Source organism: Setaria viridis, chromosome 5 (assembly GCF_005286985.2).
Source record: "Setaria viridis chromosome 5, Setaria_viridis_v4.0, whole genome shotgun sequence".
In the NCBI taxonomy this organism is placed as follows: Eukaryota; Viridiplantae; Streptophyta; class Magnoliopsida; order Poales; family Poaceae; genus Setaria; species Setaria viridis.
In genome coordinates, this window is record NC_048267.2 from 42647045 (window position 1) to 42673211 (window position 26167).

General features: G+C 48.2%; 3 protein-coding genes across 3 annotated transcripts; 2 read left to right on the forward strand and 1 right to left on the reverse strand.

The window, feature by feature from the left end:
- The first annotated feature begins 7247 nt into the window (after positions 1 to 7247).
- On the forward strand, positions 7248 to 9908 carry LOC117855215 (uncharacterized). The gene is made up of 3 exons (XM_034737517.2): positions 7248 to 7891; positions 8059 to 8327; positions 8902 to 9908. Exons 1-3 carry the CDS (start codon positions 7627 to 7629, stop codon positions 9595 to 9597), a joined length of 1230 nt encoding a protein of 409 aa, XP_034593408.1. The 5' UTR covers positions 7248 to 7626; the 3' UTR covers positions 9598 to 9908.
- Positions 9909 to 17517: 7609 nt separating this feature from the next.
- On the forward strand, positions 17518 to 21609 carry LOC117857906 (MLO-like protein 1). Its single transcript, XM_034740813.2, has 14 exons — positions 17518 to 17894; positions 18002 to 18059; positions 18275 to 18507; positions 18934 to 19050; positions 19134 to 19188; positions 19342 to 19433; positions 19816 to 19890; positions 19965 to 20053; positions 20161 to 20210; positions 20366 to 20406; positions 20544 to 20753; positions 20838 to 20905; positions 20990 to 21050; positions 21157 to 21609. Exons 1-14 carry the CDS (start codon positions 17763 to 17765, stop codon positions 21379 to 21381), a joined length of 1506 nt encoding a protein of 501 aa, XP_034596704.1. The 5' UTR covers positions 17518 to 17762; the 3' UTR covers positions 21382 to 21609.
- Positions 21610 to 21966: 357 nt separating this feature from the next.
- LOC117857907 (serine/threonine-protein kinase rio2) lies at positions 21967 to 25453 on the reverse strand. Its single transcript, XM_034740814.2, has 13 exons — positions 25235 to 25453; positions 25072 to 25118; positions 24517 to 24587; positions 24316 to 24429; positions 24055 to 24230; positions 23866 to 23954; positions 23656 to 23773; positions 23294 to 23367; positions 23175 to 23222; positions 22925 to 23090; positions 22728 to 22823; positions 22553 to 22624; positions 21967 to 22479 (listed from the first exon to the last, which is right to left on the reverse strand). Exons 1-13 carry the CDS (start codon positions 25316 to 25318, stop codon positions 22165 to 22167), a joined length of 1470 nt encoding a protein of 489 aa, XP_034596705.1. The 5' UTR covers positions 25319 to 25453; the 3' UTR covers positions 21967 to 22164.
- Positions 25454 to 26167: the final 714 nt, after the last annotated feature.

Genomic DNA, 26167 nt, shown 5'->3' on the forward strand with positions numbered 1-26167 from the left:
ACGGGTACTAAACTTTAGGAGGTGTATCCAAACATCCCCGAAGAAGAAGGGTGGCTGTGGTGGGGCCCCCATTTTTCTAGAGGGCAAAATAGTCTTTTCACATGGCATTTAACAGTGATTGGATGGAAAATCTAACAGAGTGTCATGCAAGGAACCAAAGTTATACCCGGTGTCAAATAGGGAACGGAAAAATTTTGAGGAATCAAAGTTATACCTAGTGTCAAATAGGGAATGATAAAATTTTGAGGACCAAGAAGTAACGAGTAACTGGAATCTAGTGTCGAATAAGGAATATTCAGTAGGAACCCCCGGCCTCACTCAGTTGACGCAGCACACAGCGCTCCCCCGCAGTGGACGCCGGAGCTCGTTGCCCGTTGGCAAACCCGGCACCAAGCCCTTCCAGCGCCCGCGTCATCCATATGCTCCTGCTGCAGTTGGCGTTTGTGCCATCGCCCCTGCGTCTTGCATGGCCAAACTCAACACGGAGGAGAGAAGCAACTTGAGCCGGCCGACGACGACCTCCACCCCACGATGAATGAAGATGCGCGTCCGCGTTGAGATTTGAGACCAACCATGGAGAAAAAAAAAAAGCTCACAACCCCATGCCCAAGTCAAACTGGACAGTGAAAGTCATCTTGTTCATTACTTCAAAAAAAAAAAGTCATCTCGTTCAGGAGGCACGCATCCTCGGCCCGGCCCGGCCCAGCTCATGCGGCGACTCTTCTCGCCAGAGCTAGCGCACACGACAGACCCCCAACCCGGGGTCAACAGGTCAACCGGTCAACACGCGAGCGCCAGCGCCACCGTGGTCATGCACGAGGTCAGCCGCCAGCGCCACCGTGGAAAAGTGAAGAGCCGAGGTCAGGTCAGCAGTCAACAAATCTAGAAAACCACGGGATCCTCTCCTCGACAGCAGCTGGAGCCGGTCTGGTCTGAGTCTGACTGACTGGCCTCACAACACCTCTGAATAGTATTATGCTACCGCCTGAACTTTACCATACAACTGGCCATGGCGATGCATGAAGGAGAGCAAGCTGGGGTGATTAAACGCGGCGGCGAGCTATCTCACCGCTGGAATTCAATGCTCTCTTCCTCCTCCCGGACAGCTCAATATTGGTAGTACCTGCAGAATGTACTCTGAATCTGATATCTCCCTCTTCCCATTTTTCTTGACAGAAAGTCCACTGATCTGAATGCACAGCATTAGAGAAGCTGCTGGATGCGTGCGTATGCATTCGATCAGAATCAGTATTTCAGCCTGATAACGAATTACAAATCTTGGGCATGTGAAAGCTACATACAAGCCTATACCAGCAGCTGCTGCACTGAAACCATGCTGAAATGAGTTGCTGTATTTGCAGCAAACAACTGTCTGTCAGCTTAACTCTCCATCAAGAGTAGGCGATATTCATAGAATCGAAGTGATGACAGAATTCCAAAAGAAGTACTAGTAGCTAGAAGTTAGTTAATTGCATGTCCCACGGATCTCGTTTTACCTTACTCACGACGACCAGTCGTTTACATCCATAATCCCATCTGAATTCCTTACTGTTCTCAGTTTTTAGGAATGGGATCGTCCCAGTTCTGTGTTTTTACATCAGGCTTCTCCGCTCCTGGTGCCGTCTGAAGAACTGTTCGTCACTGATTAGTGATTACGATTCTTCTTATCTGTGTGGACAGGACGCATCGGCCGCCGCAGTTTGAATGCGCGCGCGTTATTATTACTGAGAAAAATTTCGCAGATCAGAACCTTCTGGCGCCGAGAGAAGACTACCGACTGGATTTAATGTTGACAAGGACTGATTATTGTACGATAACTTCTGGGTGATTCAGTTCACCTGTCGATGGAAGAGTAGCTAGCCATCTGCAGCGCGTGGCTCTCGTGTGCGTACGTGTTTGTTTTCAAAATTTTTAAAAAACAAAATCTCTAATAAATATACACTAGAACAATATATGTTTCTTTAGAAGATAGAATTTACAAATACTTTGTTTCTACACGCGCGCATGGATGATGTCTTGATTTTTTTTTTTAAAAAAAAACAAGTAACAGACACATCATCCTATGAACAGTGAAAGAAAGGCTTCCGGGCACGGGCTGCATGGGCGCAGCATCGTTTTGGAGCCGAGCGCTGCCGGTGTATCATGCCATTATGGATTGACCTGTCAGGCACCTCCATCCAGGCCCTCCAAGAAATAATGGACTCTGCCGTGTACGTTCGTGAATACGTACAAACATACGGTTGCACATACCCGAGACGCGCCAATGCACCCGTACACGTACGTGGTCCACGGATCCATGTACGCATACGCAGCATGCATGCGTCCATGGCCACGTCGTCCTAGCCTGCAGCTAAGGACGTACGGAGTAGCTGCGTAGGTAGACTGGTAGAGAAGATCGATGATGGTGTCCAGCTCGAAACAAGCTCGATCGCATGACTGTACAAAAGACAGGCCATTGTTGGATCGTTCCATGTGGTCATCACTTGGATCAGATCGATCCGCTCGAAAACAGCAATGATTAGTGAAAAATTTGTCGTGCGTACGTGCAGCATTTTGAAGCTAAAGTGCTCTTGGATTTTTGCCGTTTCGCTACAGCGCAGCAGAGATACGGTGATCAGAGAATTACTGACGAGAGAGCATCAGATGCTTTCTTTTTAAAAACAAATCAGAGAACTGTGGATTATATTAAAAAGAAAAATAAATTCAGACTGGGCAAACAACAAAGAAACAATACCGGCCAGTTGGATTGGAGCATCAACCTGCGCCGTACCACGCCAACGCATAACTCAAACTCAACTCAAGCACACAACATCTGCCGGTTGGATTGGGACATCAACCGGGTCTCTCTCAACTCTGCCCGATCGGATTGGGATATCGACACGATCCTCAATAAAGACTCCCCCGGTCGGATTGGGACATCGACCCGAGCCTCCATGAACTCTGCCTGGTCAGATTGGGACGTCGATACGGGCCACCACACAACTAACACCACAAACAGGATCATTTTTTTATAAGGAAAAAGAAAGAAAGTACCCCTCTCAGGAGCAACCATTGCCGAAGCAAGCCACCTTGCTAGGAGTGCCTGACATCGCCTTTAAGAACATCGAGACGTTGAAAATTTTGTCGATGCTAGCCCAAACTGGGTTGGGTTTTCACCTGCCTCATCCGATAGGGAAGGCCCGCATCAAGCCGTTGTCCCCAGATAGGAGCCAAGGCCCGCGCAAGAGATGCCCGACGTCGCTTTCAGGAAGGACATGACACCAATGGCGCCATTGACGCCGTCCCAAGGAGGGATGGGTTTTCACCCGCATCGTCACCACGATGTAAAGAGACGGCCGGTGCCACTAACCCCACCACCATGGTGCTGCTGGTGAGCCTTCGCACAGTCGCAGCCAACGACACCACCATGGTGACACTGGAATGCGCCCGAGCACATCGTTATCGGCCACACCACCACGACGCCACCGACACACCGTTGCACAGCACCTTGGAGCTCGCCCACCGCAGGGGCAGGCGTCGCAGGTGCCGCGGCCGCTAGTCCTCATGCGCCAGCCGCACGCGTCACCGTGGCTATGGCTAGGCACAGCTGCTGCTGCCTGGAAGGCAGCCACCACGCACCTGCAGCGGGCATCGCCGCATCCGAGCCGCAGTCACCAGCGCCGTTGTGGCCCAGCCAAAGCTCCGCCGACGTGGAAGGAGGAGTCGCTACTAGTGCCAAGGCAGGGACAAGCGTGACGGGGCTCCCCCGAGAATCTCACCGCGGCGATGCGTGGCCGTGGACCGGCGAACAGGTGCGGTGCGGGGCTGGCTGGACGCACACGCCGCCGAAGCCAGGCCCGCCGTTGCCACCGCAATCCCTGACACGCCGAGGTCTCGGAGAAGCAGATCCGACAGCCGAGGGTGAATATCCGGCCGCGGCCGGCCGACGACCGCCGCCTCCGCCATGGTCACCACAAAGGAAAGCGCGAGGGGGGAGGAAAGGAGAGGAGGAGGATGGTGGAGCCCTGCCATCGCCTTCCTTATGGCCGCTCGGGTGACGGCGAGGAGGAGAGGCGGCACCGGCTCTCGGGTTCCGCCCGAGCCGCCTCAAGGAGGGAGCGACGAGGGGGCTGTATAGTAGTTTCTTATCAGATGCTTTCTCCAATCGTCAGATTTGTCCGTCCAGCTTTGTTTCCATCTCTCACGAGGAGCTAGATCGTACCAATAATACAGTTGATCGACCCATGCTGTGCATGCTACAACATGCCTGCCCTAAGTGTGTGTGGCGCGGTCGTACAGTCGTCGACACTGGAGTGCTAACAGAGAGATGGAATCTGGTGATGATACGATGCTGTTCCTTAGTTAATTATTAGTTCGGGGCTTCTTTAATTGCTATTCAGACCTGCAGTACGTACGACGTTCATGGTTTTGTCATCACGCGAATGTCTTTTGCCGCCATGCTAGCTTAATTCGTAGGAGCAGTACGTCTCTTCTTGGATTCTTCCTGGGTTGATCGATGAGAAACAAAGCTGTCTTTCCAGTGTTAGTCGTCGTGGAGGTTAAATGGAACTGTTGCTTTTGCCCCTTATTGCAGATCGATATTTGTATGCAAAAAGGTCGTCAAAATCTTCATTAACAAGGGAGAAAACACAACCTACAAGAAAAAAAACTACCGGTTTTTTTTTCTATTAGTAATATTAACAAGGGAGAACACGCGTACACGCTGCATTCACGTGCGCATTAACATAGGAGTATTAATATCGTCAACTAATTATAAATCCAGGGCCTAATAGAAGGGCCTTTGTCTAATCTCATGGTTTTCTATCTAGCTATAGCATGCACCATCTTTTTCATGTGGATGCTTCTTAATTTTTTCCACCAGTGGAAACAAATCATGTGTCATTTTCAGTTGGAAAAAACGTCTCTGAAGAACATGCAAAAGTGCCGTCATGTTTTTCCACCAGTAAATTCCTAGAAGTAGGAGTAGGACAAGTACTCAGAGGTGCATGCACTTTCCTCTTCGTAGTTACTACGTTGGCATAGCATTTTTTTTTAATACTGTTAAAAATGATCGGTTAAAAGCACGTCAAGTGGCTGCTGCTTATTTCAAGTTTAGGGAGCCACAACCAGCAATTCTCTGTATACAATTGCAAAGTGATCTACTACGGTGACAGGAATGTCGTGCGTGTTGTGTGCTAGTGGTGGAGATACAGAGATGGATCTAGCGTCTGGGGCAAAGCTAAAAGAGAGATAGATCTCAAGTTGGAGTGGTGTGACATGCACATCGTCTCTACCTCACCCTTCACCCAACTTGTTGTTTGCACTCGTAGTGTACGACCAACCCATCGCTCATTTGCAATCAATGTAAAAAGGTCCTGTTGAAACACATTGTTGTGTGTGTGGTCTCAACCAACCCTGCCAAGATCCATCCACGAAAACGATAGAGATATAGAGAAGCTATTCGACAATAAAAGGCTTCGCGAATGGGGACTACTCGTTCTGATCGATGAGAGGTAGCTGGTCGGCATGTATCGTGGTCACGGGCTTCACTTGAGCCCTCCATCCATGGACACACACCGCATCGCACCAGCAACTGGTTTATCCTTTTTGAAATGCGCAGGGAACTAGTATCTGGTGTAGTAAGTGCCAAGCTCTAGTTACATCAGCTGGTACATGTAACTTGGTAGCTCTAGCATATAGATTGTTCATTTATCAGTCACCCAGTGTTTTCAGAATATTTTTTCCAATAAAAACAAAAGAAGTTTTCAGAAAATGACAGTAGCTATGAAGAGTATGCAGCCATGCATTGAACCCTACATGTCTCCCTTTCTGATATCAAATCAAACGGCGGGTCTTGTATGTCTGTCACGAGGCACAAACTTGTTGTGAAGCGTTTTCGGTAGGCACACGACTAGATGGGACGTGTCAGACTGTCAGCAGGATAAAAACTGCCTAACCATCTCATCCCTGCCTAAAGCTGCATGCCTTTGGTAGGGACCGGCTTGTTGCAGCAGCCACACTAGTAGTAGCAAGGCTTTGTATGTAGCAATGGCATATGATGCCATTCACCAATATGCATGTTCACATGCTGCCTTGTCGAGTTCATGCAACTTGTTAAATCTTCCATTTCTACTTTCAACCTTTATAGTCGACAGTCCCTGACCCTGAATTTCTGACCAAACCTTCTCTTCAGAAGTTCAAATTAAGTGAATATATTTGTCCATCTTTACCATATGTCTGAATAAAAGGTAGGAGTTTGTATCAATGAAAAAAAAGCAGCAATGAATAAAAGTAGAGCCTTCTTGATCTAATCATCAATCCATGCTGTACCATTTCCTCGTCTCAAGGCACCCATCCTCCATATATGAATCGACGGAAACATCTGGTCTCGTCTCACCACTTCACATCCCCCAGATCACCATCATATCCATGCTATGATCGGCCCATGATTCTCTCAGGGTCCATGCCCAAGTTAATGCCCACGAGCAGCTCCTATCAGCAGATGAAGAAACACTATGAAGAGAGACAGCTGCTGGTTCGCTCTCCTGCCCATGCTTTTCCGATCTGCTTTATTTGCCTGCCTCTGTAGCTCTCCTTTTGCGCGAAAGTGGCGGTCGAAAGGAATGTCTCAGAAGCGTCGCACTGCCACGCCTTCGGGATTCCACATTTCCACAGAGAGACGCACCCAGCACTGTGGATCCATGCACACCAAGAAATCTGTCGTCTGTTCACGCATCGAAAGTTAGCAGCAACCACACCGCTGCTAGCGGAAAGATGTGTGTGTGTGTCCCATGAAAGAAGAACAGATGGCTGCATACGCATGGCCTTTTCTTTTCTCCTTTTCTTCTGCCGGTTTCCATTATTGTACATAAACATGGAAAAAAGGCTTTGCTAATACTAGTGTTTGTTGTGTAGACAAGACGAGATGCGTGCCAACAAGGATTACTATAGCTCGATTGTATAGCCAATGACAACAATGGAAATCTAGCGCCATCGCCGCCGAGCGCATCGGCCATGGACGGATTGATGCCGGCGGCAACCGCCCATAGCTGTCGTCTTCCTGAGCCGTCCCTTTCCCCCTATTTAACTCGCTCCGCCGTCGCTGTCCCCTCCTCCACCGCTCCGGCCGGCGGGCCCCCTCTTCCTCCGCCTCCGCGGTTCATAATTTCCACCTCCTCCGCTGCTCATGTCTGTGTGGCGTGGCGTCAGGCCTCGCTCAGCGCCTTGCGTGTGCCAGCCCGGCGGGCGCGCCAAGACCCTAGAGGGTGCGTAGGCTAGACGAGTGGTTAGAGAGACCGGCCGGCCGGCCGAGCAGCAATCACCCGGCCGATCAGCCGGTTAATCGCCTGGGTTTTGTTCGATATATATTGGCCCGGACACTAACCCTCTTATCCTTTCCTCTCGTCCGTCCCGTCCCCCCCCCCCCCACTTGCACCCGCGAGCAGCGACGCCTGCTTTTTTCCGGAGGAAGCCGCCACTGAGCTCGCTCGTGCTAGCTACCTACGCACATATCTAGCAGCTACTACTACACCTAGCCAGCTACAGCCGCCTGCCCTAGCTAGCTAGCAAGGGAGCGGCCGGACTGCATAGATATGCGGGGGAGGCAGGCGAGGGCGAGGAAGGAGAAGCGGCAGTAGACGAGCGGCCATGAGCGGCAGGCACGAGAACGGGCATGGCGCCGCTGCTACCGCGGCGGCTGCAGCGGCGGCGGTGGGAGGAGGAGGAAGGGCGGGGGAGGGCGGCGGCGGCGACGCGCACGAGGACGACCTGGTCATGCCGGGGTTCCGGTTCCACCCCACGGAGGAGGAGCTCATCGAGTTCTACCTCCGCCGCAAGGTGGAGGGCAAGCGCTTCAACCTCGAGCTCATCACCTTCCTCGACCTCTACCGCTACGACCCCTGGGAGCTCCCTGGTCTGTCTCTCTCTGATGCTATCTTCTACCAATAACACTTGCAAACAACAATCACTTGCTCTTGCTCTCGATCTTCTCCCTCCAATTAATCTAGCTCTCCTCCGAATTAACCAATATTTCTTCAAGAAAAGAAAATTAAGGGGATGGAATTGCGCTGATGCATGCAGCCATGGCCTCGATTGGGGAGAAGGAGTGGTTCTTCTACGTGCCGAGGGACCGCAAGTACCGGAACGGGGACCGGCCGAACCGGGTGACGGCGTCGGGGTACTGGAAGGCCACGGGCGCCGACCGGATGATCAGGGCCGAGAACAACCGCCCCATCGGGCTCAAGAAGACGCTCGTCTTCTACTCCGGCAAGGCGCCCAAGGGCGTCCGCAGCAGCTGGATCATGAACGAGTACCGCCTCCCGCCCGACCACACCGACCGCTACCAAAAGGTACGCAGCACATCTAGTCCCGGGCGCCATGGCCTTCAACTTCAATTTGCCCATGCGACGAGCTAATTTGCAAGCAAACCCACAAGGCCGGGACTAGGGTTTGGGGAGGTTTTCTTGGAGTTGGATTTTGAGAGGGGTTTCAATTTTGGTCTACCCAATTATGCTTTCAGCTCGGCTTTTGCATTCTCTTCTGATTTTCGAGTTACATATTAGGGTTTGTTCATCTTCTCTCGTTTGCATCTTTGCCTCTTTTGGTGTTCCTTCCATGAATAATGATGTTCATACTTGGGCACATACCTAAAACCGCACCCTATTCGATTACTCCCCAAGATGCTATCATGCATGAGTTTATTTCTGAACCTAGACTCCTAGATTCCACAATTCTAGATGTAATCAGGACGAAATTTTGGGGGAAAGCATCATCACGTAGCATCTCTTTTCTGGCTTTCCAATTCTAGCCCAGCTTGCTTGTTCTACTTCCTCCAACTAGTTCCCCATGCTCGCACTTGTCTAGCACACAACATTAGCATCTCGAGATCTTCATGCCTGAGAGTAATGACGAAGTAATTTGCAGACCGAGATCTCCCTCTGCCGCGTGTACAAGCGCACCGGCATCGACGACGGCCATGGCCATCCCTCGGCGCGCTCGACGCCCTCCCGCCGCGCCACGGCCCAGCAAGACATCAAGCAGGCGTCATCGTCGTCCACGCCCACGCCGCCCACGAGCCCGCCCAAGATGATGCAGCTTCTCCACGGCGAGTGCACGTCGGCGCCGACCATCAGGGACCACGCCGCGGCACACAACGACAACAAGCCGCCGCCGCCGGCGGCGGCGCAGCGGCAGCTACCCACAAAGCCGTGCAACGGCGGCTATCTGCTGTCGACGGCGAGCTCCGCCGCGGGGGCCAGCGATCATCTGCAAGTGGGAGCCGCGGCAACGCCGCCATCGTCGTACGACCAGTCCCGGAACGCCAACGCGTTCGCCTCCACGTACTCGCTTCTCAGCCTGGTGAACGCGGCCTCCATGGGCGGCGGCTCCGCGGCCGCCGCCATCGACGAGCTCAGCTCGCTGGTCGGGCACGGCCCGCCGGCGTACTTCAACCACCAGGCCGGCGGCAGCTTCCTCCCCCTGCCAACGCCGTCGTCGTCGCAGCCAATGGCGCTCGGGACGCTGCCGATGTCGCTGGCCGCCATCTCCGACAAGATCTGGGACTGGAACACGATCCCCGACGCTGCGGCTAGAGATTACAGCAGTGCCAGTTTCAAGTGAGCGGCGGCGCGCACGGGTGCATGGCGGCGGCGCACATTCCGACGGCCCAAATGGTACAGCCATGTAGATCTTACTGTATTTTCTCCCTCTCCCGGTTAATTTGTTCACGGTAAAATCTGAGGAAACAATCTCTGTAGACAAGTGTCAAGTATACCCTTTTAATCAGACTATAGCTCATACCAACTTGCTTGTACTAGTAGTATGATCAAGAGTTCAGGATAGGTAAGCTGCTGTAATTCCTACTGAATTGCATATAATAACCTCCTTCAATTTGATCAATAACGACATGACAGTCAATTTCTACTTCCCAAGATTCAGGACAGTTTTTTTTTTTACTCTTGTCAAGTACTGCACCAACCATCAAGATTCAGGACATGGCAATGCGCATGCAGGATAGTTGGGAATGTTTGTGCAGTCAAAAGCGCCTGTTTTTTAACTGTCTGACTTTGGGCACTGACTCCACTGCACATGAAATAATGCCCGGACGGTTGCATGATTGGGGGAGACGACCGTGGCAGAGATTGCCTCCTCGGAATGATTGGGAGAGGACCTGCAGGGGGGTGTCGGGTGTGCGTGGATCCCACATCTCTTTCTCTCATCTCTCTCTAGTCTGTAGTAGATGCAGGACTGTGTCAGAGAGATGCGAGGATCGATCGCCGATGGGGTTTGGGCCTTTGGGGGCCGAACAATCGTGTGATTGGCAGCGTTTGTCTTTTCGCTCTGCGCGCTGTCAGAGGGTCGTCGTCTCAGGCTCCGGGGCCGGCGACTGGCCACCGGATTACAACTGTGGAAAATGATGATTATTCCTCTTTGGCTGCTCTCGTGCTGGCTGTAAACTTGTGGGTGTCATGGGCTGACGATCAATGGTCGGATCGAGCTTGGCCGTTTGGACAATCTGCTGGTCTGATCAGGAAGGAGGTTTTTTTTTCTGATTGGACATTGTACAGTCTATGTCTTTTGGTAGGGCTGAGATAGTTTACCTGTTTTGGTACCTTTTGATTTTGTTCTTGTCATGCCAGCTGTGATGTAGTACATTCTGATACCTAGTAGTCTCATAGTCATAGAGAAAAGAGAATCCACAGCCATAAGTTTCAGATCAACCCAGTCAAGGAACAAATGAAGGGAAAAGCTTGCAGGGGATTCTCCTGCGCATTCTATTATCTTTCCGATTCCTTTAATAACCTGCAAAAGTTTTGTGACTAACTTCCACAAAGGTAAGGATTGTTTTTTGTCGTCAGAGTTACCGACTTCATTTTTATGAGATGTATCGCAGCAGACCACACATTTAACATGTCAAAGTTTCTCAAAACTATACATATCTAGAAATTGTATCACGAGACTACAAATTCATTAGCATGCGATGCATCTCAAAACTACATATATTTGATATTGATGCACCAAGTTATCGCAGAACTAGAGATTCCGGAAGAATGAAACATGTGGTTTTGTGGTACATTGCAGACGACGTATAAATGCGGTTTTGTGATAGATACTATGGCACACTAATCTGTAGTTTCGTGATGTACAATCTTTTGTCTTTATTATACTAGCCTACTAGGACATGTTAAATCTCTAGTTTTGCGATGCAACTTCTGGAATTTGATTTCGTTATAGCATACCCAAACAATTTGTAGTCTTACGAATTTAACTCTCAAGTTTGTCTCTCAAATCATCAAAGGAGAGACGAAGTGAAAACAGAAAATTGTTTTGCTCGTACGTATGTGACATGTATGACTAATGTACTGATCTGACCAGTGTGGATAGGATAATGACATTATGAATCACTTTTGCTTGACCAATTATCTAGTTTTATGATTTTCTATGTGAAGTTTTACAATCATGGGATCAGATATGATCCCTGAAACAGCAGATAACCACAAGCATACAAGACACAAACTACTTAAACTAGTAGTGTGAACTGCAATCCATTTGTGTGATCTTGTACTTGTACAACTGTGTGATCTTTGGCCGTAAACATTCTCTTTTAATTGCATGTGGAGGCCGGATAATTATCCTTTTTTTAAGGGCAGCAGGATAATTATCCTTAATCTAAAAAAACAACTGTGTGATCTTGTTTCCAGACGAGTGCGCAGCTGTGTGATCTCAACTGATCCAAATTATTGGGCTATTCAAGGGGGGCAAAAGAAAGTAGCTGAAATGTACTGTTATCTCATAACAAAACTTGACTGAAATATACACATGTAAACATCAAAGCAAAGTTCTTTTTTTTTCCCGAGAAAACAGAAGCAAAGGCTATGCATATATCCTGTCAAGCTACAGAGATGCCATGCATGTGGATTGGTTCTGAAAGGTGGAATCGACAAATTAAGGAAGCACTCGATGTCGTGCGACGTTGGTGGATGACATCATTCAGTGATTATAGCGTGCACAAATGTGCCGGGGAGTACGTTGATCTTTCACAGAAAACATCAAATCGATCGCCAGGGCCCTCGAGAGCATGCGGACACCTGAAAGACGAACACGGAGAAGCGAAAAGCGAGGTGACCATGCTTTTACACACACACTAGGACACACACACACACACTTATGGTGCAATAATGTCCAATGTTAATTATACTAGGACTAGTAGGAAAATTTAAACAGCTTTGTTTGGAAAAGTTGTATACTCCTAGTCTGCTACATGGATGATCGCAACAACAACAAGTGACATATCCGTACGTGCTTTACACACACGCGCGCGCGTGCTTAGGCAGCTTGCTAAACAAAGATCCATTCTGCCGAGGGCGAGCTGAGTTGGCTCCCATGGATCCATCCGTCTCCTTGGGCATGCAGTGCAGGCGCCATGATGAGGCGAGCACCACAACCTCCGCGCAACCGAGACGGATGGATCATGGATCGATCCCTGTATCCGGCCGGCCTGGATCGCCGCTTTTGGCCCACGCTGGCCATGATCCTACGCCCACGCGTGCGTCCGGAGCGAGGAGGAGAGAGGCAGGCCAACAGGGTATCGGATCGGATTCAGCGGCTCTGATGATTGATTATAGCTAGGCGCGCGCGGGGGTTTAGGTTTAGGATGCGGGGAAAGCGAGCTTTTCCGGGGTAATAAAGGTCGCGCCTTTGCGCACGCGCGCGGTTACTGTCCCGTGCGGCCGGGTTGTGCATGCGACGGCGCATGATTAGCTCGTTGAACCTTGGAACTGCATGTCAGCGCTACTACTAGTAGTAGCAGCAGCAGCAGCAGCTCATCGGTCGATCGGCCGGTGCCATCATACACCTTTTCTTTTCTTTTTCTTTCTGGTGAGATATGTATGTGCGGCTAGCTGCTGCTTGCATTGTACGAGCTGATGAATAGAGTAGGAGTGGTAGCACTTTTTGTTTGGGTAGTCAGGGACCATGCATCATCTGGTACCGATGGCTCCTTCTGGGGATCCAGGGACACTGCCGAGCTGCCTGATCGGAGGAAAGTTAGCGTCGGGCGCAGGGGCGCACGCGCGTTATTTGGTATGGTAAGTTACAGGAGAGGAACGTCCAGATCGACGCGACACCGCCGACAGGGCAGGAACACGCTTCTACAGCTAGCCCTCGTGTCGTGCAAAAAAAACACTTGCCGTTGTTGGGGGAGGAAATCACCTTGCGTTTTGTACATGCTTTCGCTCCGCTTGCGTTGGGGTAGGCCTATGGCATCACTGAGAGCAAATGCTACTACTACTTTTCAGGCGAACAACAAATGCTAAATAATGGACCCTCACTTCACTGGACTTATTGGAAATGCTTAGGGCAGCTCTCCATCGGAACAGTAGGGCCGTTATGTGCTGCTATTTTAGCCCCTGTAGTAGGTTGGGCTCATTCAGTCGGCCTGAATTGCCGAATCCTCACAACCAAGGCCCACATCACAGGACTTCCTCAGTAGCTTCAACTTAGATAATTCTTACCCACGACATCAGTAAAAAGGACATAACTATATAATCTGAATCTACCACTGACCAGCGCACAACTGATCACTTCTTGTTTTCCCATGATATCCTTTTTTTTTTCATCCAGGACAAACATAACAATCATATGTGAACGTGTGACCAATACTTAGTTTCCTTTCATGCCTAGGGTAATCGACAAACCAAGCAAAGTAGCAAAATATGACGCAGCCAGCTGTTGCCAATTTATTCATTCCCCTAAACGACTGAAGAACTAGTACAGAGACCGGAGAAGCATCAAATCAGGCTGAGTAACCTCACCAAGTTTCACTAGTAGAGAACTCACCTTCCATACGTCTTATTTTGTTCCGGTTTAAAGTTGGCCTGGGACAAAAGGTTCACCAACCGGGACTAAAGCTCGGTCACTGGCGGGGGGCTCACCAACCGGGACCTTTTATCCCGGTTGCAAAGACTAGTGGAAAAAAAAATCCTAAGAGATCTTTTATCCCGATTTGAAATACCAACCGAGATAAAAGACCCCCTCTTTTATCCCGGTTGGTAACACCAACCAGGATAAAAGGGTCCCCAACGGGGTGGCTGAAAGAGGACTAAATCCCTCGAACCCTTTTTATCCCGATTTGTAATACCAACTGGGATAAAAGGGGGTCTTTTATTCCGGTTGGTGTTTCCAACCGGGATAAAAGGGTCCCCCACGAGTTAATACAAAAGGATTGCATCCCCTATATAGTTAGATGTGCTGTGTAGGTGGGATGGCAAGAAAGCTACGCGCGAGGTTGGAGGTCGTGGGTTCGACGCGCATGGGGGGGGTCCTCCCAGGATTTCTTTATTTTTTTTGCAGCACCTGGCGGATCTTTAGTCCCGATTGAGTGACCCAAGACAAAAGACCCCCCTTTTATCTCGATTGGTTTATCCCGGATGAATTTTCGGAAGATTTACATCTTACCAACCGGAACTAATACCGAGTTCTCTACCGGTGTGCATACGAATGGCCTCCGGTGACATCACATACGCTGAACGCTGCTGCTCAAAGAGGGGAAAGGCAGCCTTCCCTGTGTGACAATGTTCATAGATAGATCTCCATCCACTTTTAAGGCAATCTAGCACAATCAGAGCTCCGAAAAGATGGCAAACACTATGAATGAGGCCTCATCGAACTCTGGAATGCTGAATAACAAAAATGGGCCAAGAGGTTGTTCAGAGTTCGAACTAGAGACGGCTCAAAGAACAGAAACTTGCGCGTGTGGCCAACTGGCCATACCTCCCAATGCTTCCATTGAACCACATGGAAAAGAAATATAACTTTTCTAGTTTCCATTTCTAACAACATACCAAAAGTTTCATGTTCCATTTGTCTCCTAATCTTTTGGAAGTAATCGTCTTTCTCCCTTCCTGATTGTAATAAAGATAAAGTAGCCATGTCAGTTGTTGGTAATACCACAAAGCAAAGGAGGGAGGTAGAAGAATGACCATAACCTTTGTTGTCCCAACATGGAAAACTTATCTGCGCAAGGGCTGTCTAACTTCTTTGGTAAGAAATAGAAAGGAAGCTAGCAAGCAGAGCTCTCATAACTTCCCACCATGGCTAATGTCCACACACCATGCACTTCCATTTCTTCTGAGAAAGACACTTCACTGGAACTACAAGTAACAGAAATCAGGAATACTGAATCAGCTAGCAAGATCATCTATCTTACCTGCCTAACTCAAATGCAGGCTTAAGTCCTCAACAAAAAAGGGCAGGCCTAAACGCAGCCAGCTTCACAGCTGACATGCTTCTTCAGACAAGCTACGAGGGTCATAACTAAGTCATCAGTCTTCAGACAAGCAATCCAACCATTTGAGACAGAGTGGTCATTAGTCATCTCTGATGAGATGTCTGCAAGCTCTGATGACTATAGAGTAGTGTGTTCATCACTGATGGGGTGTCATCTTCTTCAGTAAAGCACGTATTCTTGGTGGTGGCCTCTTCATCCTGCAGAATTTTCAATCACCTTGTGACCTCGCCGTTCTCTTTGCCGCTGACATCCTCCAGAATCCATATTACACGCCGCTAACCTCATCCCACAAGCGGACGTCGGAGGCCGGCATCAGCGCAGGGGTCCCGCTTTACCAGGTCTCGCTTCACCATGGAGCGGGCTCCCGAAATGCCGTTTCTTCCATACCATCAGATCTCGTTCTCCTCAAATCCCACCGGCTTCGGGGACGTCCATGGCCGCCGTCGCAGCCGCCGCCGCTACCAGAATTGGAGCGCAAAGACGGAAGCCGAGCCGCCATGGCCGCGCTCCCAGAATCGATCGCGATCCAATATTTATCAGAAAGCCCCCCAAATGTTTACATAAAGCCCCTAGATTGGAGCTGCTACACAGCCTCTGACGGAGCGTTACCCGATCTACGGCGACGGAGCTGCTACACGAGCGTTCCCGGCCTCGGGCGGTGTCGAATGGCCGGTGAATGCACGGGCGGCGGCGGAGGAAGGGGCACGCGCGAGAGAGAGAGCGGGGAGGGCTAATATGTCAAAAGATGGGGTAAAATGCAAAATAGCGGATCGCTATTAATAGTCGCGATCGAAAATAGGGGGTAAATTGAAAAACTACTGGATCGCGATTATCCAAACTAGGGGTTACAGTGTAAAATATTAGGGGTCAAAGTGCAAAATTAATGGTGTAAAGTGGAAGCAATAAGAGCAGGGTAACTTTCCGATCTTCCCTCCTGCCCTGAGTCCTCGATGCGGCGGCGCGGGCGCGGCAGAGCTCCGGCGCACCCCCGCCGCGAGCCCCACGACAAATATGGAAGAGGATATGATCCTGAAACGAAGGGTGGCGTGTATGCGATCCATCATCCCAAATCTGAAGCGTCTCCCTCGACAGGCGGTCGCCTGGAGCCCGTGCCGCCGGGCTGTGGTCGGCGGGGGTTCGGTCTCCGTCCGGACTCCGGAGAGCGATTGTTCGCGGCCAGCTGTTTGCCGCACGATGACGCTGCGAGCCAGCGATGCCTAATGGCGGAGGGAAACGCTGCTTCGATCTCATTTTGACATGCCAAATCCGGGCTGCAAGATTCAGGACCCTGAACTTTTGTGTGGCAACTTGACACCTTGCCTCCTGCTCAATCTGTCTGGGTCTCTGGGAGATGTCATCATGGCCTCCTGAACCTCCTGGATCCATTCGTGGCCCATCAGTCTCGGCGACACGAATAATCTTAGATTGGCACTAATGTATCTATTTGGCCTACGTTGCCTTTTGCCAGGACTATTTGCAGCTGCTCTGACCTGCTGCATATCCATCATTGATCATTCCATCGATCAGGTGTGTTTGATATCAGGTTAGCAGTGTGACATCGGATGTTTAGATGCTAATTAGGAGGACTAAATATAAGCTAATTATAAAACTAATTGCATATTTTGACGAATCTATTAAGCCTAATTAGTCCATATTTTGACAATGTGGTGCTACAGTAACCATTTGCTGATGGATTAATTAGGTTTAATAGATTCGTCTCGCGAATTAAACTCCATTTATGCAATTAGTTTTATAATTAGACTATATTTAATATTTATAATTAGCATCCAAACATTCAATGTGACATGTGCTGGCGTGCGGCCCTAATCACGCGAATTTCTTCGCTGTTTCCGTCCTGCACTGCTCGTACTGTTCATCCAGGACCAGCTTTTCTCTTCTCTCGGCGAGGTTCACCAGCCAGCCAGCCCTTCACTTTCACCGACGCCACGTCCTGTCCCCTGTCAGCGAGCAGCCATGGAAAACAGCAACGGGGACACGCCGTGACGCCATAACAACAGCAGCCGTGGCCATCTTGCGGCATCAATGGGTGGGAACGGGACCCGTGCTACTGGCGTCGAGCAGTTGGGCCTCCATTCCGTTCCGTTCCACGCGTCGCTGACACGTACGCGCGCCGCCGCACTGCCGGCGCCGGTGGCCGTGCCAGCGGACGGACGCCGCCGTGAGCGATGGATTCCGCGCGCCAGCCCGGCCTAATTAGTGCAATAGTAAAGTGATGCGCGTTATTTCGAACCAACGTACGCTGCGCTAACTGCAAACGACAAGACAACGCGCCGCGCCGCGCTCCGAGCAGAGCGAAGCCAAACCAAACCAAACCAAACCTCACTGCCGGTTGCCAGGTTTCCAGGCGAACCACTCCACTACACCCCGGCGCTCGCCGCGCTGTGCACCTGCAGGGAAGGAGACGCTGAACCAGTGAACCCAGGGCAGTGAACCCAGGGTACGGCGCCGGAGGGAGGCGGTAGAGAGAGGGGCGGGAATGGAGGGTGGCGGCGGGGACTCGGAGTCGACGGCGCTGGAGTACACGCCGACGTGGATCGTGGCGGCGGTCTGCTCCCTCATCGTCGTCATCTCCCTCGCCGCCGAGAGGTGCCTGCATCACCTCGGCAAGGTAACCGACTGGTGTTTCCTTGCGTTTCGCAAATCTCAACATCTAAAACGCGTTGCTTGTCTCCCTCCTGAATTAACGCTGCACCTTGGTGTCCACTGTGAGAGCAGACGTTTAAGGGGAAGAATCAGAAGGCGCTCTTCGAGGCTCTCCTCAAGGTCAAAGAAGGTATTGATCTGTTCTTTTCTGCCATTTAACTTACATTTTCAGTTTCAGGTGAAGCTGAGGTTTATGTGCTTCTGTCAGAATTCAGAAAGCAGGGAGATTTGTTCATCTTCAGTGCAAAACTTGATTTCTCTGCTCATTTCTAAACTCGCATCAAGCTGTAACAACCGTGATGCTTTAAGCAGCTTCCCCTCAATGTATCTGATGCGACTTTGCAGAGCTCATGCTTCTGGGGTTCATCTCCCTGCTGCTGACTGTGTCCCAAGGGATGATCCAGAGGATCTGCATTCCTCCAGTGTGGACCATCTACATGCTCCCATGCCATAGCGCAAGGGAACAGGCCGAGCTGAGCCCCTCGGAGGCGCATGGCCTTGCTGCCGGAATTTTAGGCCTCACCCGTCGGCGCCTGCTTGCCGAGGGAGTGCCAAGGGCCCAGCATTGCCAAAAGAAGGTGCGTGGATGAGTTAGAACAACACTTCTTGCTTCATGCTATTTCAATCCAAAGCTTGCTATAGCAGACTATGCTTCCAATCATTGACGTACCATCCTGAAGTTTGCTAGTATCTGTATTCATATGACTCGTGCTTCATGTAGCATGCTGCTGGTCGCGAAGTTGCTTCATTTCCCAGTGGCCGTTTTAGCGTGTAGAGTGTAGAAAAAGACGAGGACACATCAGTGTTTTTCCCCAGGCGCAGTTGTATTGGCTATTATCCAATGAAAAATTGAAAATTATAGGGAGCCTGAAATAGCCTCAAAATACAGAAAATTAGTTTAGGGGTATTTCTTACAGATTCTCCATTAGAAAAACAGCAAATTTTGTCATGTGCTATCTACTGATATTGGTTTTCTTGTATTCCATTCTGGGATTTGTCAACAGGGAGAAGTTCCTTTGCTGTCCGTTGAAGCACTACATCAGTTGCATATCTTCATTTTCATTCTGGCTATTGCACATGTGATTTTCTGTGTTTTGACTATGCTTTTAGGAAGCGCAAGGGTAAAGTACCAATGGAATTTCATTTGATCCATGTGTATATTAACCTTGGTTTCAAGTAATTTTAACTCCATCTTTTTGCTCAGATTCGTCAATGGAAACATTGGGAGGATGAATTTCAGAAGGATGCTATAGAAAATGGTAGTAGTACCTTGTTTGCAGCTCCTGATTTGGTCAAATAATATGCTTGGTGGCTGGTAGCAAGTAGCAACTGTCCTTTTGTAAACAAGTTAATACTAACGTTAATGAAAAAAATTAAGGCTGCCTTTTGGGTACAATTCTATGGAACTGCAGGGCAAAGGAACGTGACCTATGTGCATCAATGTGAATTTATCAGGGAACATTTCAAGGGTATTGGAAGAGATTTGGCGATATTGAGCTGGCTGGTAAGAAATGGATCTCATGTTGCTTTCCGTCAAAATAATGTATCTTCTGTATGAACTATTAAGCTTACACTATCCCTTTTCATACAATCTGGTAAACTTAACACAGACTAGGCTGCCTGGGTTTTCTGACAGACTTGTGCAACCTACGATGATGTTTCTTCTGGTCCCTCTTACACAGTTCCACTCCACTTATCTGTGAACTATATTGGATAACTTCTTAACAAAATGTTTTTATAGCAACATTCCCATTCCCAAACCAAAGTACATTTAATGTTAATACTACATACAAGTACCTTTTTATTACTGTATCATTAATGCATATTTACATGGTAACTAATTATCAAGTATCAATTTGACCAACTCATTAAGCTTTTACTTTCAGCATTCTTTTGTTAAGCAGTTTTACGGGTCAGTTACTAAATCAGACTACACTACAATGCGACTTGGCTTCATCATGGTAAGGATAACACGACAATAAGCAAAAATTTTGTTCCTTCTCGATTATAACAGGTGACAATTATTTGTTTGCAGACACATTGCCGGGCAAACCCAAAATTTGATTTCCACAGATACATGTTACGAGCTTTGGAGGCTGACTTTAAGAAGGTGGTTGGCATTAGGTACTCCAGTCAGCGAATTCATACATTTTCAGTTCATGTACTAGCAGTTGTTGAGCACAGTATATGATTATGAACCTAACTACCTTGCCTTTTCTTTTATCACTTAGCTGGTACTTGTGGATATTCGTTGTGGTATTCATGTTGCTGAATGTCAATGGTGAGTTCAATCTCACCGAAAGAGTCTAAGTCTTCAGTTCTTTACAGGACTGCTTTTCCACTGCTTGTGTACTGTAGTCTTGCTAGTATTCAATGTAAACTAGTATTGTTGAGTGTCTCACTATTAACGATCACATATCACTTGCAAATCTACAGGATGGCATACATACTTTTGGATCTCTTTCATTCCCCTTCTTGTAAGTGGCTCTTTGTAACTAATGAGTTTCTCGGAAAGCTGCAAACTTAATTTGGTGAAATTTCAGATCAAGCTTGAATTTTGCCCTTGATTCGAGACTCTGAACTTACTGGGCACTTCCTTATTTGCTTCGTGCAGCTTCTGCTGGCCGTTGGCACCAAGCTAGAGCACGTCATAACTCAGTTGGCAATTGAGGTTGCCGAGAAGCACTCCGCAATCGAGGGCGACTTGGTCGTCAACCCGTCAGATGAACACTTCTGGTTTGGACGGCCAAAAATTGTCTTGTACCTGATCCACTTCATCCTCTTCCAGAACGCGTTTGAGATCGCCTTCTTCTTCTGGATTCTTGTAAGCGCAACCAAACTCCGCAAAGTACGGAACAACTAAGATTGAAGGGTTACTGCAACTTATTTTCCCTTCCCTCTTTTCAAGACTACCTACGGTTTCAACTCCTGCATCATGGATCACGTCCCCTTCATCGTGCCGAGGCTCGTCGTCGGGTAACTAACTACTCATCCGATTTTGAACAATCCAAGGGGCAAGGGCCATCCATATGTTTCAGAGTCATGATGTTAACCTTGCAGGGCCACCATCCAACTCGTCTGCAGCTACAGCACCCTGCCTCTGTACGCCATTGTCACCCAGGTGTGCGCCACTATACTCGCCATCATGCCATGAGTGATTGGCTACCATTTTGGCTGCTCAAAAACCAACCGAAACGTGGTTTTGACTATTTCTTTTGTTTGCGAAGATGGGGACCTTCTTCAAGAAGGAGATCTTCGACGAGCACGTGCAGCAGAGCCTCGTGGGCTGGGCGCAGAAGGCCAAGAAGAGGAAAGCGCTCAAGAACAATGGCGGCAGCGGCAGCGGCGCGGCCGGGTCGGCATCGGCACGTCCGCCGGCGAGGCTCGAGCTGATGAGACGGGCTGCCGCTCTTGAAGAAGGCAGCACCGGCGGCCATGGCAGCCAAGTCTAGTGCCATCCAGCGTCCAGAAACTCGCCATGCTACAACAGCAGGCGCGTGGGAGACCGTCCGAGGATGCAAGTGTCCATGTCCTCGTACGCGCGCCTTACGCGAGCCATCAGTGGTTGTTAGATAAGTAGTGTTTGATCAGCCAGAACGGGTGTTGTGATATGAATGTGATGTTTGTATGCTTTGGATTGACTCGAGCCAAATGTTGTGGAGTGGGGTGCTTTCTGTGTAGCGTTGTGCTGAACTGCTGATGGAGGCGACGAGCTATTCAGGTATCAGAGGGCGCGGAGCACCCAACGCTGCATTGCCTTGCCGGTTCACTGGCATATGGGGTTGCCTCGCCATCGCCGGCGAAGGAACAAAAGCAGAAACCATGATCCTGAGAGCCTGTACGCCTGCCGCAACCGCAGCGAGAGCGTCTCCCATCACGAGGGCGTCGTGTACCCGCAGCAAGACATTCACAGCGGGGGTCTGGCGGTCTGCAATGCTTCTGAAAAAACTAAAAGCCCGGAAAAAGGAACAGACGCTGCTGGGTTCTTTTCCTCAGGAAAAAGGAAATACCAACACAGCGACGAGGGGCCGCACTGATTAGGCAGCTGCCAAACATGTATTCTCATTCTCAGATATTAAACAGAAGCATCACTCAGCTGATCTCATCAGAACAATATTGCCAGAGTTGATTCTATAACAGGGGGGCCCTCGTTCTACAAGCCATACAAATCTGTATGCTTGATCTAATCTTTTAGCATTGCAGTATGAAGCGCCGAAGGTGTTCAACTTCAACCATCACCACTTGCACGCCTGCCTCTGGATTTTGGAGTTCATGGTGCCCTTCCCCTTGTCCTTGTAGGCGTTCCTGGAGGACACGGGCCTTCTCCGCCCATGGGCAGCTGCGATTGCCTTTTTCCTTTGCTTGTTTAATTTTTTTGTGAGCTCCGCATCTTCCTCGTCATCATCGTCGCCGTCCGATGACTCATCATCATTATCGTCATCTTCCTGGGGAAGCACCTTGCCCTCTGATTCAAGCGGCTCCTTAGCGTCCCCATTGCTATCTGAGGGAGGACTTTCCAATCTGCTCTCACCGCTACAACTTGTTCCATGCTGCGCAGTGAAGAAATGTGAGAAAAAGGCCATCAAAAGTTTGTTTATTCATTCAGATGGATAGATGACTAACCTCTTCAGAAAAAGTTCCAGGTCCACCTGAATTCCTTGATGTAAGATTACAATCAAGCTCATCGGAATGGTCCTGAGAAACACCAGCAAAATACACTTTAATAACAGTGACTTCTAAACTAGACTTGACTACGGGCACAGTTTACGCATATTCAAATAGCTTGTTATAGGCGTACCTGATCTATTTTCAAGGAATAAATTGGCACAGCATCACCAATCTCATCATCATCATCTGAGCTGGAATCCTGTCCTTCAGCATCTTCCTCAATGTACTGTAAGCAAGTTAGCAAAAAAGAAGTATAAGAAAACTAAGTTGGAATACAATCTATAAACGTATGCATGGATAAAAAAATTACAGAAACATCTGACCTACCTTCTCCATATCCACTTGCGCCTTCCTGGTAAATCCACTAGCAGCTAGTTCCTTGTCCAAGGAACCAGCATCCTTTTTCACAGACAAAAAGGATGGCCTACTAGTCCCTTCACCATCACTTTCAGATCCATCTTCTACTTCATTTTTCTCTGACTTAAGATTGAACCTAACAGGAAGAAAAGAAATCTCAAGAAAAATTATTAAACACCAAATTAGGATGATTTAAATCTTTCTTGCATTTATTACAAACCTCTTGTTAAAGAACTTGTAGATACACTCAATGTCTCGGTCAAAGAACCTGCAAATGCAAAACGCATTTAAAAAAAATACAAGACACTATGACATCAGTTATCTGAGTAAGGTACATACATTTGGGCATTACGATGAGAAACAGATACCATCTGTGGAAAGTCAATAACCGTAATTTTTTCATCATCATCAATCTGCATGACATTGGCATTGATGAAAATATTATACACTGACATATAAAAAATGTAACGTATTTAGTATTATTGTGTACTATATTACAAAACTAAGTACCTTAAAATTATTGGGTACCATTTTAGCAATTATTCAAAATGGTGCATCCAGTTCATGTGTTTACCACACAAACACACACAAAAAAGAACTTGTTCCATAGTATCTTATCCACATAAGCTTTAGTTCCATGAATGGTCAAGGATTTAAAATTTATAAATCAACACAACTGGGAGAGGAAAAGGAAGAAATACCATGATATTGAACTCATTAAAGTCACAATGTATCAGCCCATGCTCTGCCAAACGAACGATAAGACCAAGAATTGTGTCAAAAACATCATCTGGATTCTGTAACTCTTTCACTTGAACACTGCATACCATATAGCAACATGTATCAGGCTTTGTGACAGAACATACTCTTAAACTGATATAAGAATCCACGGATGATAAACATATGCTTACAGAGGATATCCCTGTACAAGCGACATGATCACACAATGTCGATTGCAATCCACAGCAGTTGGAACAGGGAAACCATGGTCTCCTAAAGCCTGCAAATATGAGCAGTCAAGGATAACCAAACAAAAAAGGTAAACCAAAAGAGCATATAGTTCAGACATAGCTAGTAGAAACATAATGAGGAAAAAAGACCTTCATAAAGGCAAATTCCTTCAAGGCTGCAAGTCGTGAGAGGTACAGCCAATTAAAGCTCCTTCGATGCCTTAGATAGTCACGCTTAGATTTCACAGCCCTAAAAGATGTCCTGCCCAGCCTATGAAGCTTCATGGCAAGCACTGTACCATCCTCTGTCGCAACCTCAAATATGTCTGGATATCACAGAGATTTTAGAATTAACTTCTTATGCCCCTGTACCTTACTAGAACAGAGAATTAACACTAGACCGCAACATACCTGACTCCTTTCCAACACCAATTTGACGGCCAACTGAAGCAAAAACTCCTCGATTAACCAAAGTCTTGATGGCAAGGAAGTCATATCCAAGATAGGTGAGCCGATATCCATCATCTGTGACAGAACAGAACTGATAAAGCAACAAAACTTGCCGCTAAAGTACTAGCAAGCAATAGTCAGGATGAACTATCAATGACTCACATTTAGTGGCATCGTGATGCACCAACTTGTTCTTCAAAAGATTCCTCAGAACTTTGTATGTGCCTCCATGTCTAGATTTACAATGGATAAAGAACATATTCCACTCAGCATAAAGTTTCATATGTTAACAGGCAGATCGCCGATAAACACTAAGAGTAAACATTAGCTGCTCTGAAGCTTCCGATGTTCAGCCTAATTAATTTCAGCACATAAATGTTTATGCCGAAGTACTACAACATATAGCTTCATTTTTGCTAAATGGAAAGATAAGCATATAGGATGGAGATTTAATGTTACTATAAGAATATTATCTGCCTAACTGTGCACCACAAATTGCAAGTTGTAAGCAATTCCAGAACTAAAAATCCTTTTGTATACAGTGCAAGGTCCAAACACCAGTAGTACTACCTCCAATAACAAGATAAACAAGCAATTACATCTCAAAACAATAATTGGAACATCACAGGAAACACAGCTGACATCTTAAACTAGCAACCACGAGCATATAGTCAGGTATAGCCACAAATTTCAGGATTTCGAACAAAAACGTCTTACTTCAGTCCAGCGATCCTGTCAACAAGCTCTGCGGGGACAATCTCGTGCTGTGATCAGTCCAAGGCAAAAGGCCAACGTCAGATGCGGAAACGGGTAATCTCTCACTGGCATAATAATATGTAACGAGATGAGAGATTGAGATGCAAGGTTTTGGGGGTCTTACGTTGCGCATGCCCATCTCCACGGCGGTGAGGACGCGGAAGTCGTCCTTGGTGAGGTAGCGCAGGGCGTTCACGTCGAGCTTCATGGTGTCCGGAGAAGCGGCGGCGACGACGAGCCGAGGGACGCAGGAGGTGGGGTATCACCGACGGGAGGACGGCGTGGTCGCGTGGAGGTGCCTGAGGGACTGAGGGCGGAGGCGGCCGAGACAAACACGAGAGCTAGGTTTTCCCTTCGCTTCTCCAATTTGGGCCATTGGGCTAGACACACACTACTGTTCTTTGGTGGGCTTACCGGCGAGAAACGATGATGGGTCGTGCAAAAGCGGCTGCTGCTATTTAGGCCACAAAGTTCCATGGGCCCATGAGTTCGCTTTTCACTTGCATGGCCTCTCCGCACTTTTCTGTTTCAACTGCAATTCAGGGCACGTTTGATCCTTAGCTCCACCTCGCCTTGCGTCGCTGGACAAACTAGCTTTGCCTAGCAAGGTTTGATCCAGCAAGGTGGTGGTTTGATTAAAGGCGTGTTTGATACGAGATTCTAAACTTTAGGAGGGTCACATCGAATATTTGGACGCTAATTAGGAGGACTAAACATAAGCTAGTTATAAAACTAACTGCAGAATCCCTATAGGCTTAATAGATTCGTCTCGCGAATTAGATTCCATCTGTGCAATTAGTTTTATAATTAGACTATATATAATACTTCTAATTAGTATCCAAACATCCGATGTGATAGGTACTAAAGTTTAGGAGGGTGTATCCAAACACCCCTAAGCAAGATTACTTGGTTAGCTATTTGATTACTTTGCTAAAAACATGCTTTTGCTGGCAAGGTTGATGGTCTGATTGCTTGGTACTCTAGCTCGTAACGATCATCTCACCACTTTGCCTTACAGGTGGGATTACCTCAATCCATCTAATTAAACAAAATGTCT

Excerpts from the sequence above, each read along its gene's own strand:
- LOC117855215 (XM_034737517.2), top strand. The coding sequence starts at position 7,627 with ATGAGCGGCAGGCACGAGAACGGGCATGGCGCCGCTGCTACCGCGGCG. Across the intron at positions 7,892-8,058 it reads CGACCCCTGGGAGCTCCCTG|CCATGGCCTCGATTGGGGAG; the intron begins GTCTGTCTCTCT and ends TGATGCATGCAG. Across the intron at positions 8,328-8,901 it reads ACACCGACCGCTACCAAAAG|ACCGAGATCTCCCTCTGCCG; the intron begins GTACGCAGCACA and ends AGTAATTTGCAG.
- LOC117857906 (XM_034740813.2), top strand. The coding sequence starts at position 17,763 with ATGGAGGGTGGCGGCGGGGACTCGGAGTCGACGGCGCTGGAGTACACG. Across the intron at positions 20,906-20,989 it reads GTGCCGAGGCTCGTCGTCGG|GGCCACCATCCAACTCGTCT; the intron begins GTAACTAACTAC and ends TTAACCTTGCAG. Across the intron at positions 21,051-21,156 it reads TGTACGCCATTGTCACCCAG|ATGGGGACCTTCTTCAAGAA; the intron begins GTGTGCGCCACT and ends TTGTTTGCGAAG.
- LOC117857907 (XM_034740814.2), bottom strand. The coding sequence starts at position 25,318 with ATGAAGCTCGACGTGAACGCCCTGCGCTACCTCACCAAGGACGACTTC. Across the intron at positions 23,368-23,655 it reads TTAATGAGTTCAATATCATG|ATTGATGATGATGAAAAAAT; the intron begins GTATTTCTTCCT and ends AATGTCATGCAG. Across the intron at positions 23,223-23,293 it reads TCTCATCGTAATGCCCAAAT|GTTCTTTGACCGAGACATTG; the intron begins GTATGTACCTTA and ends TTGCATTTGCAG.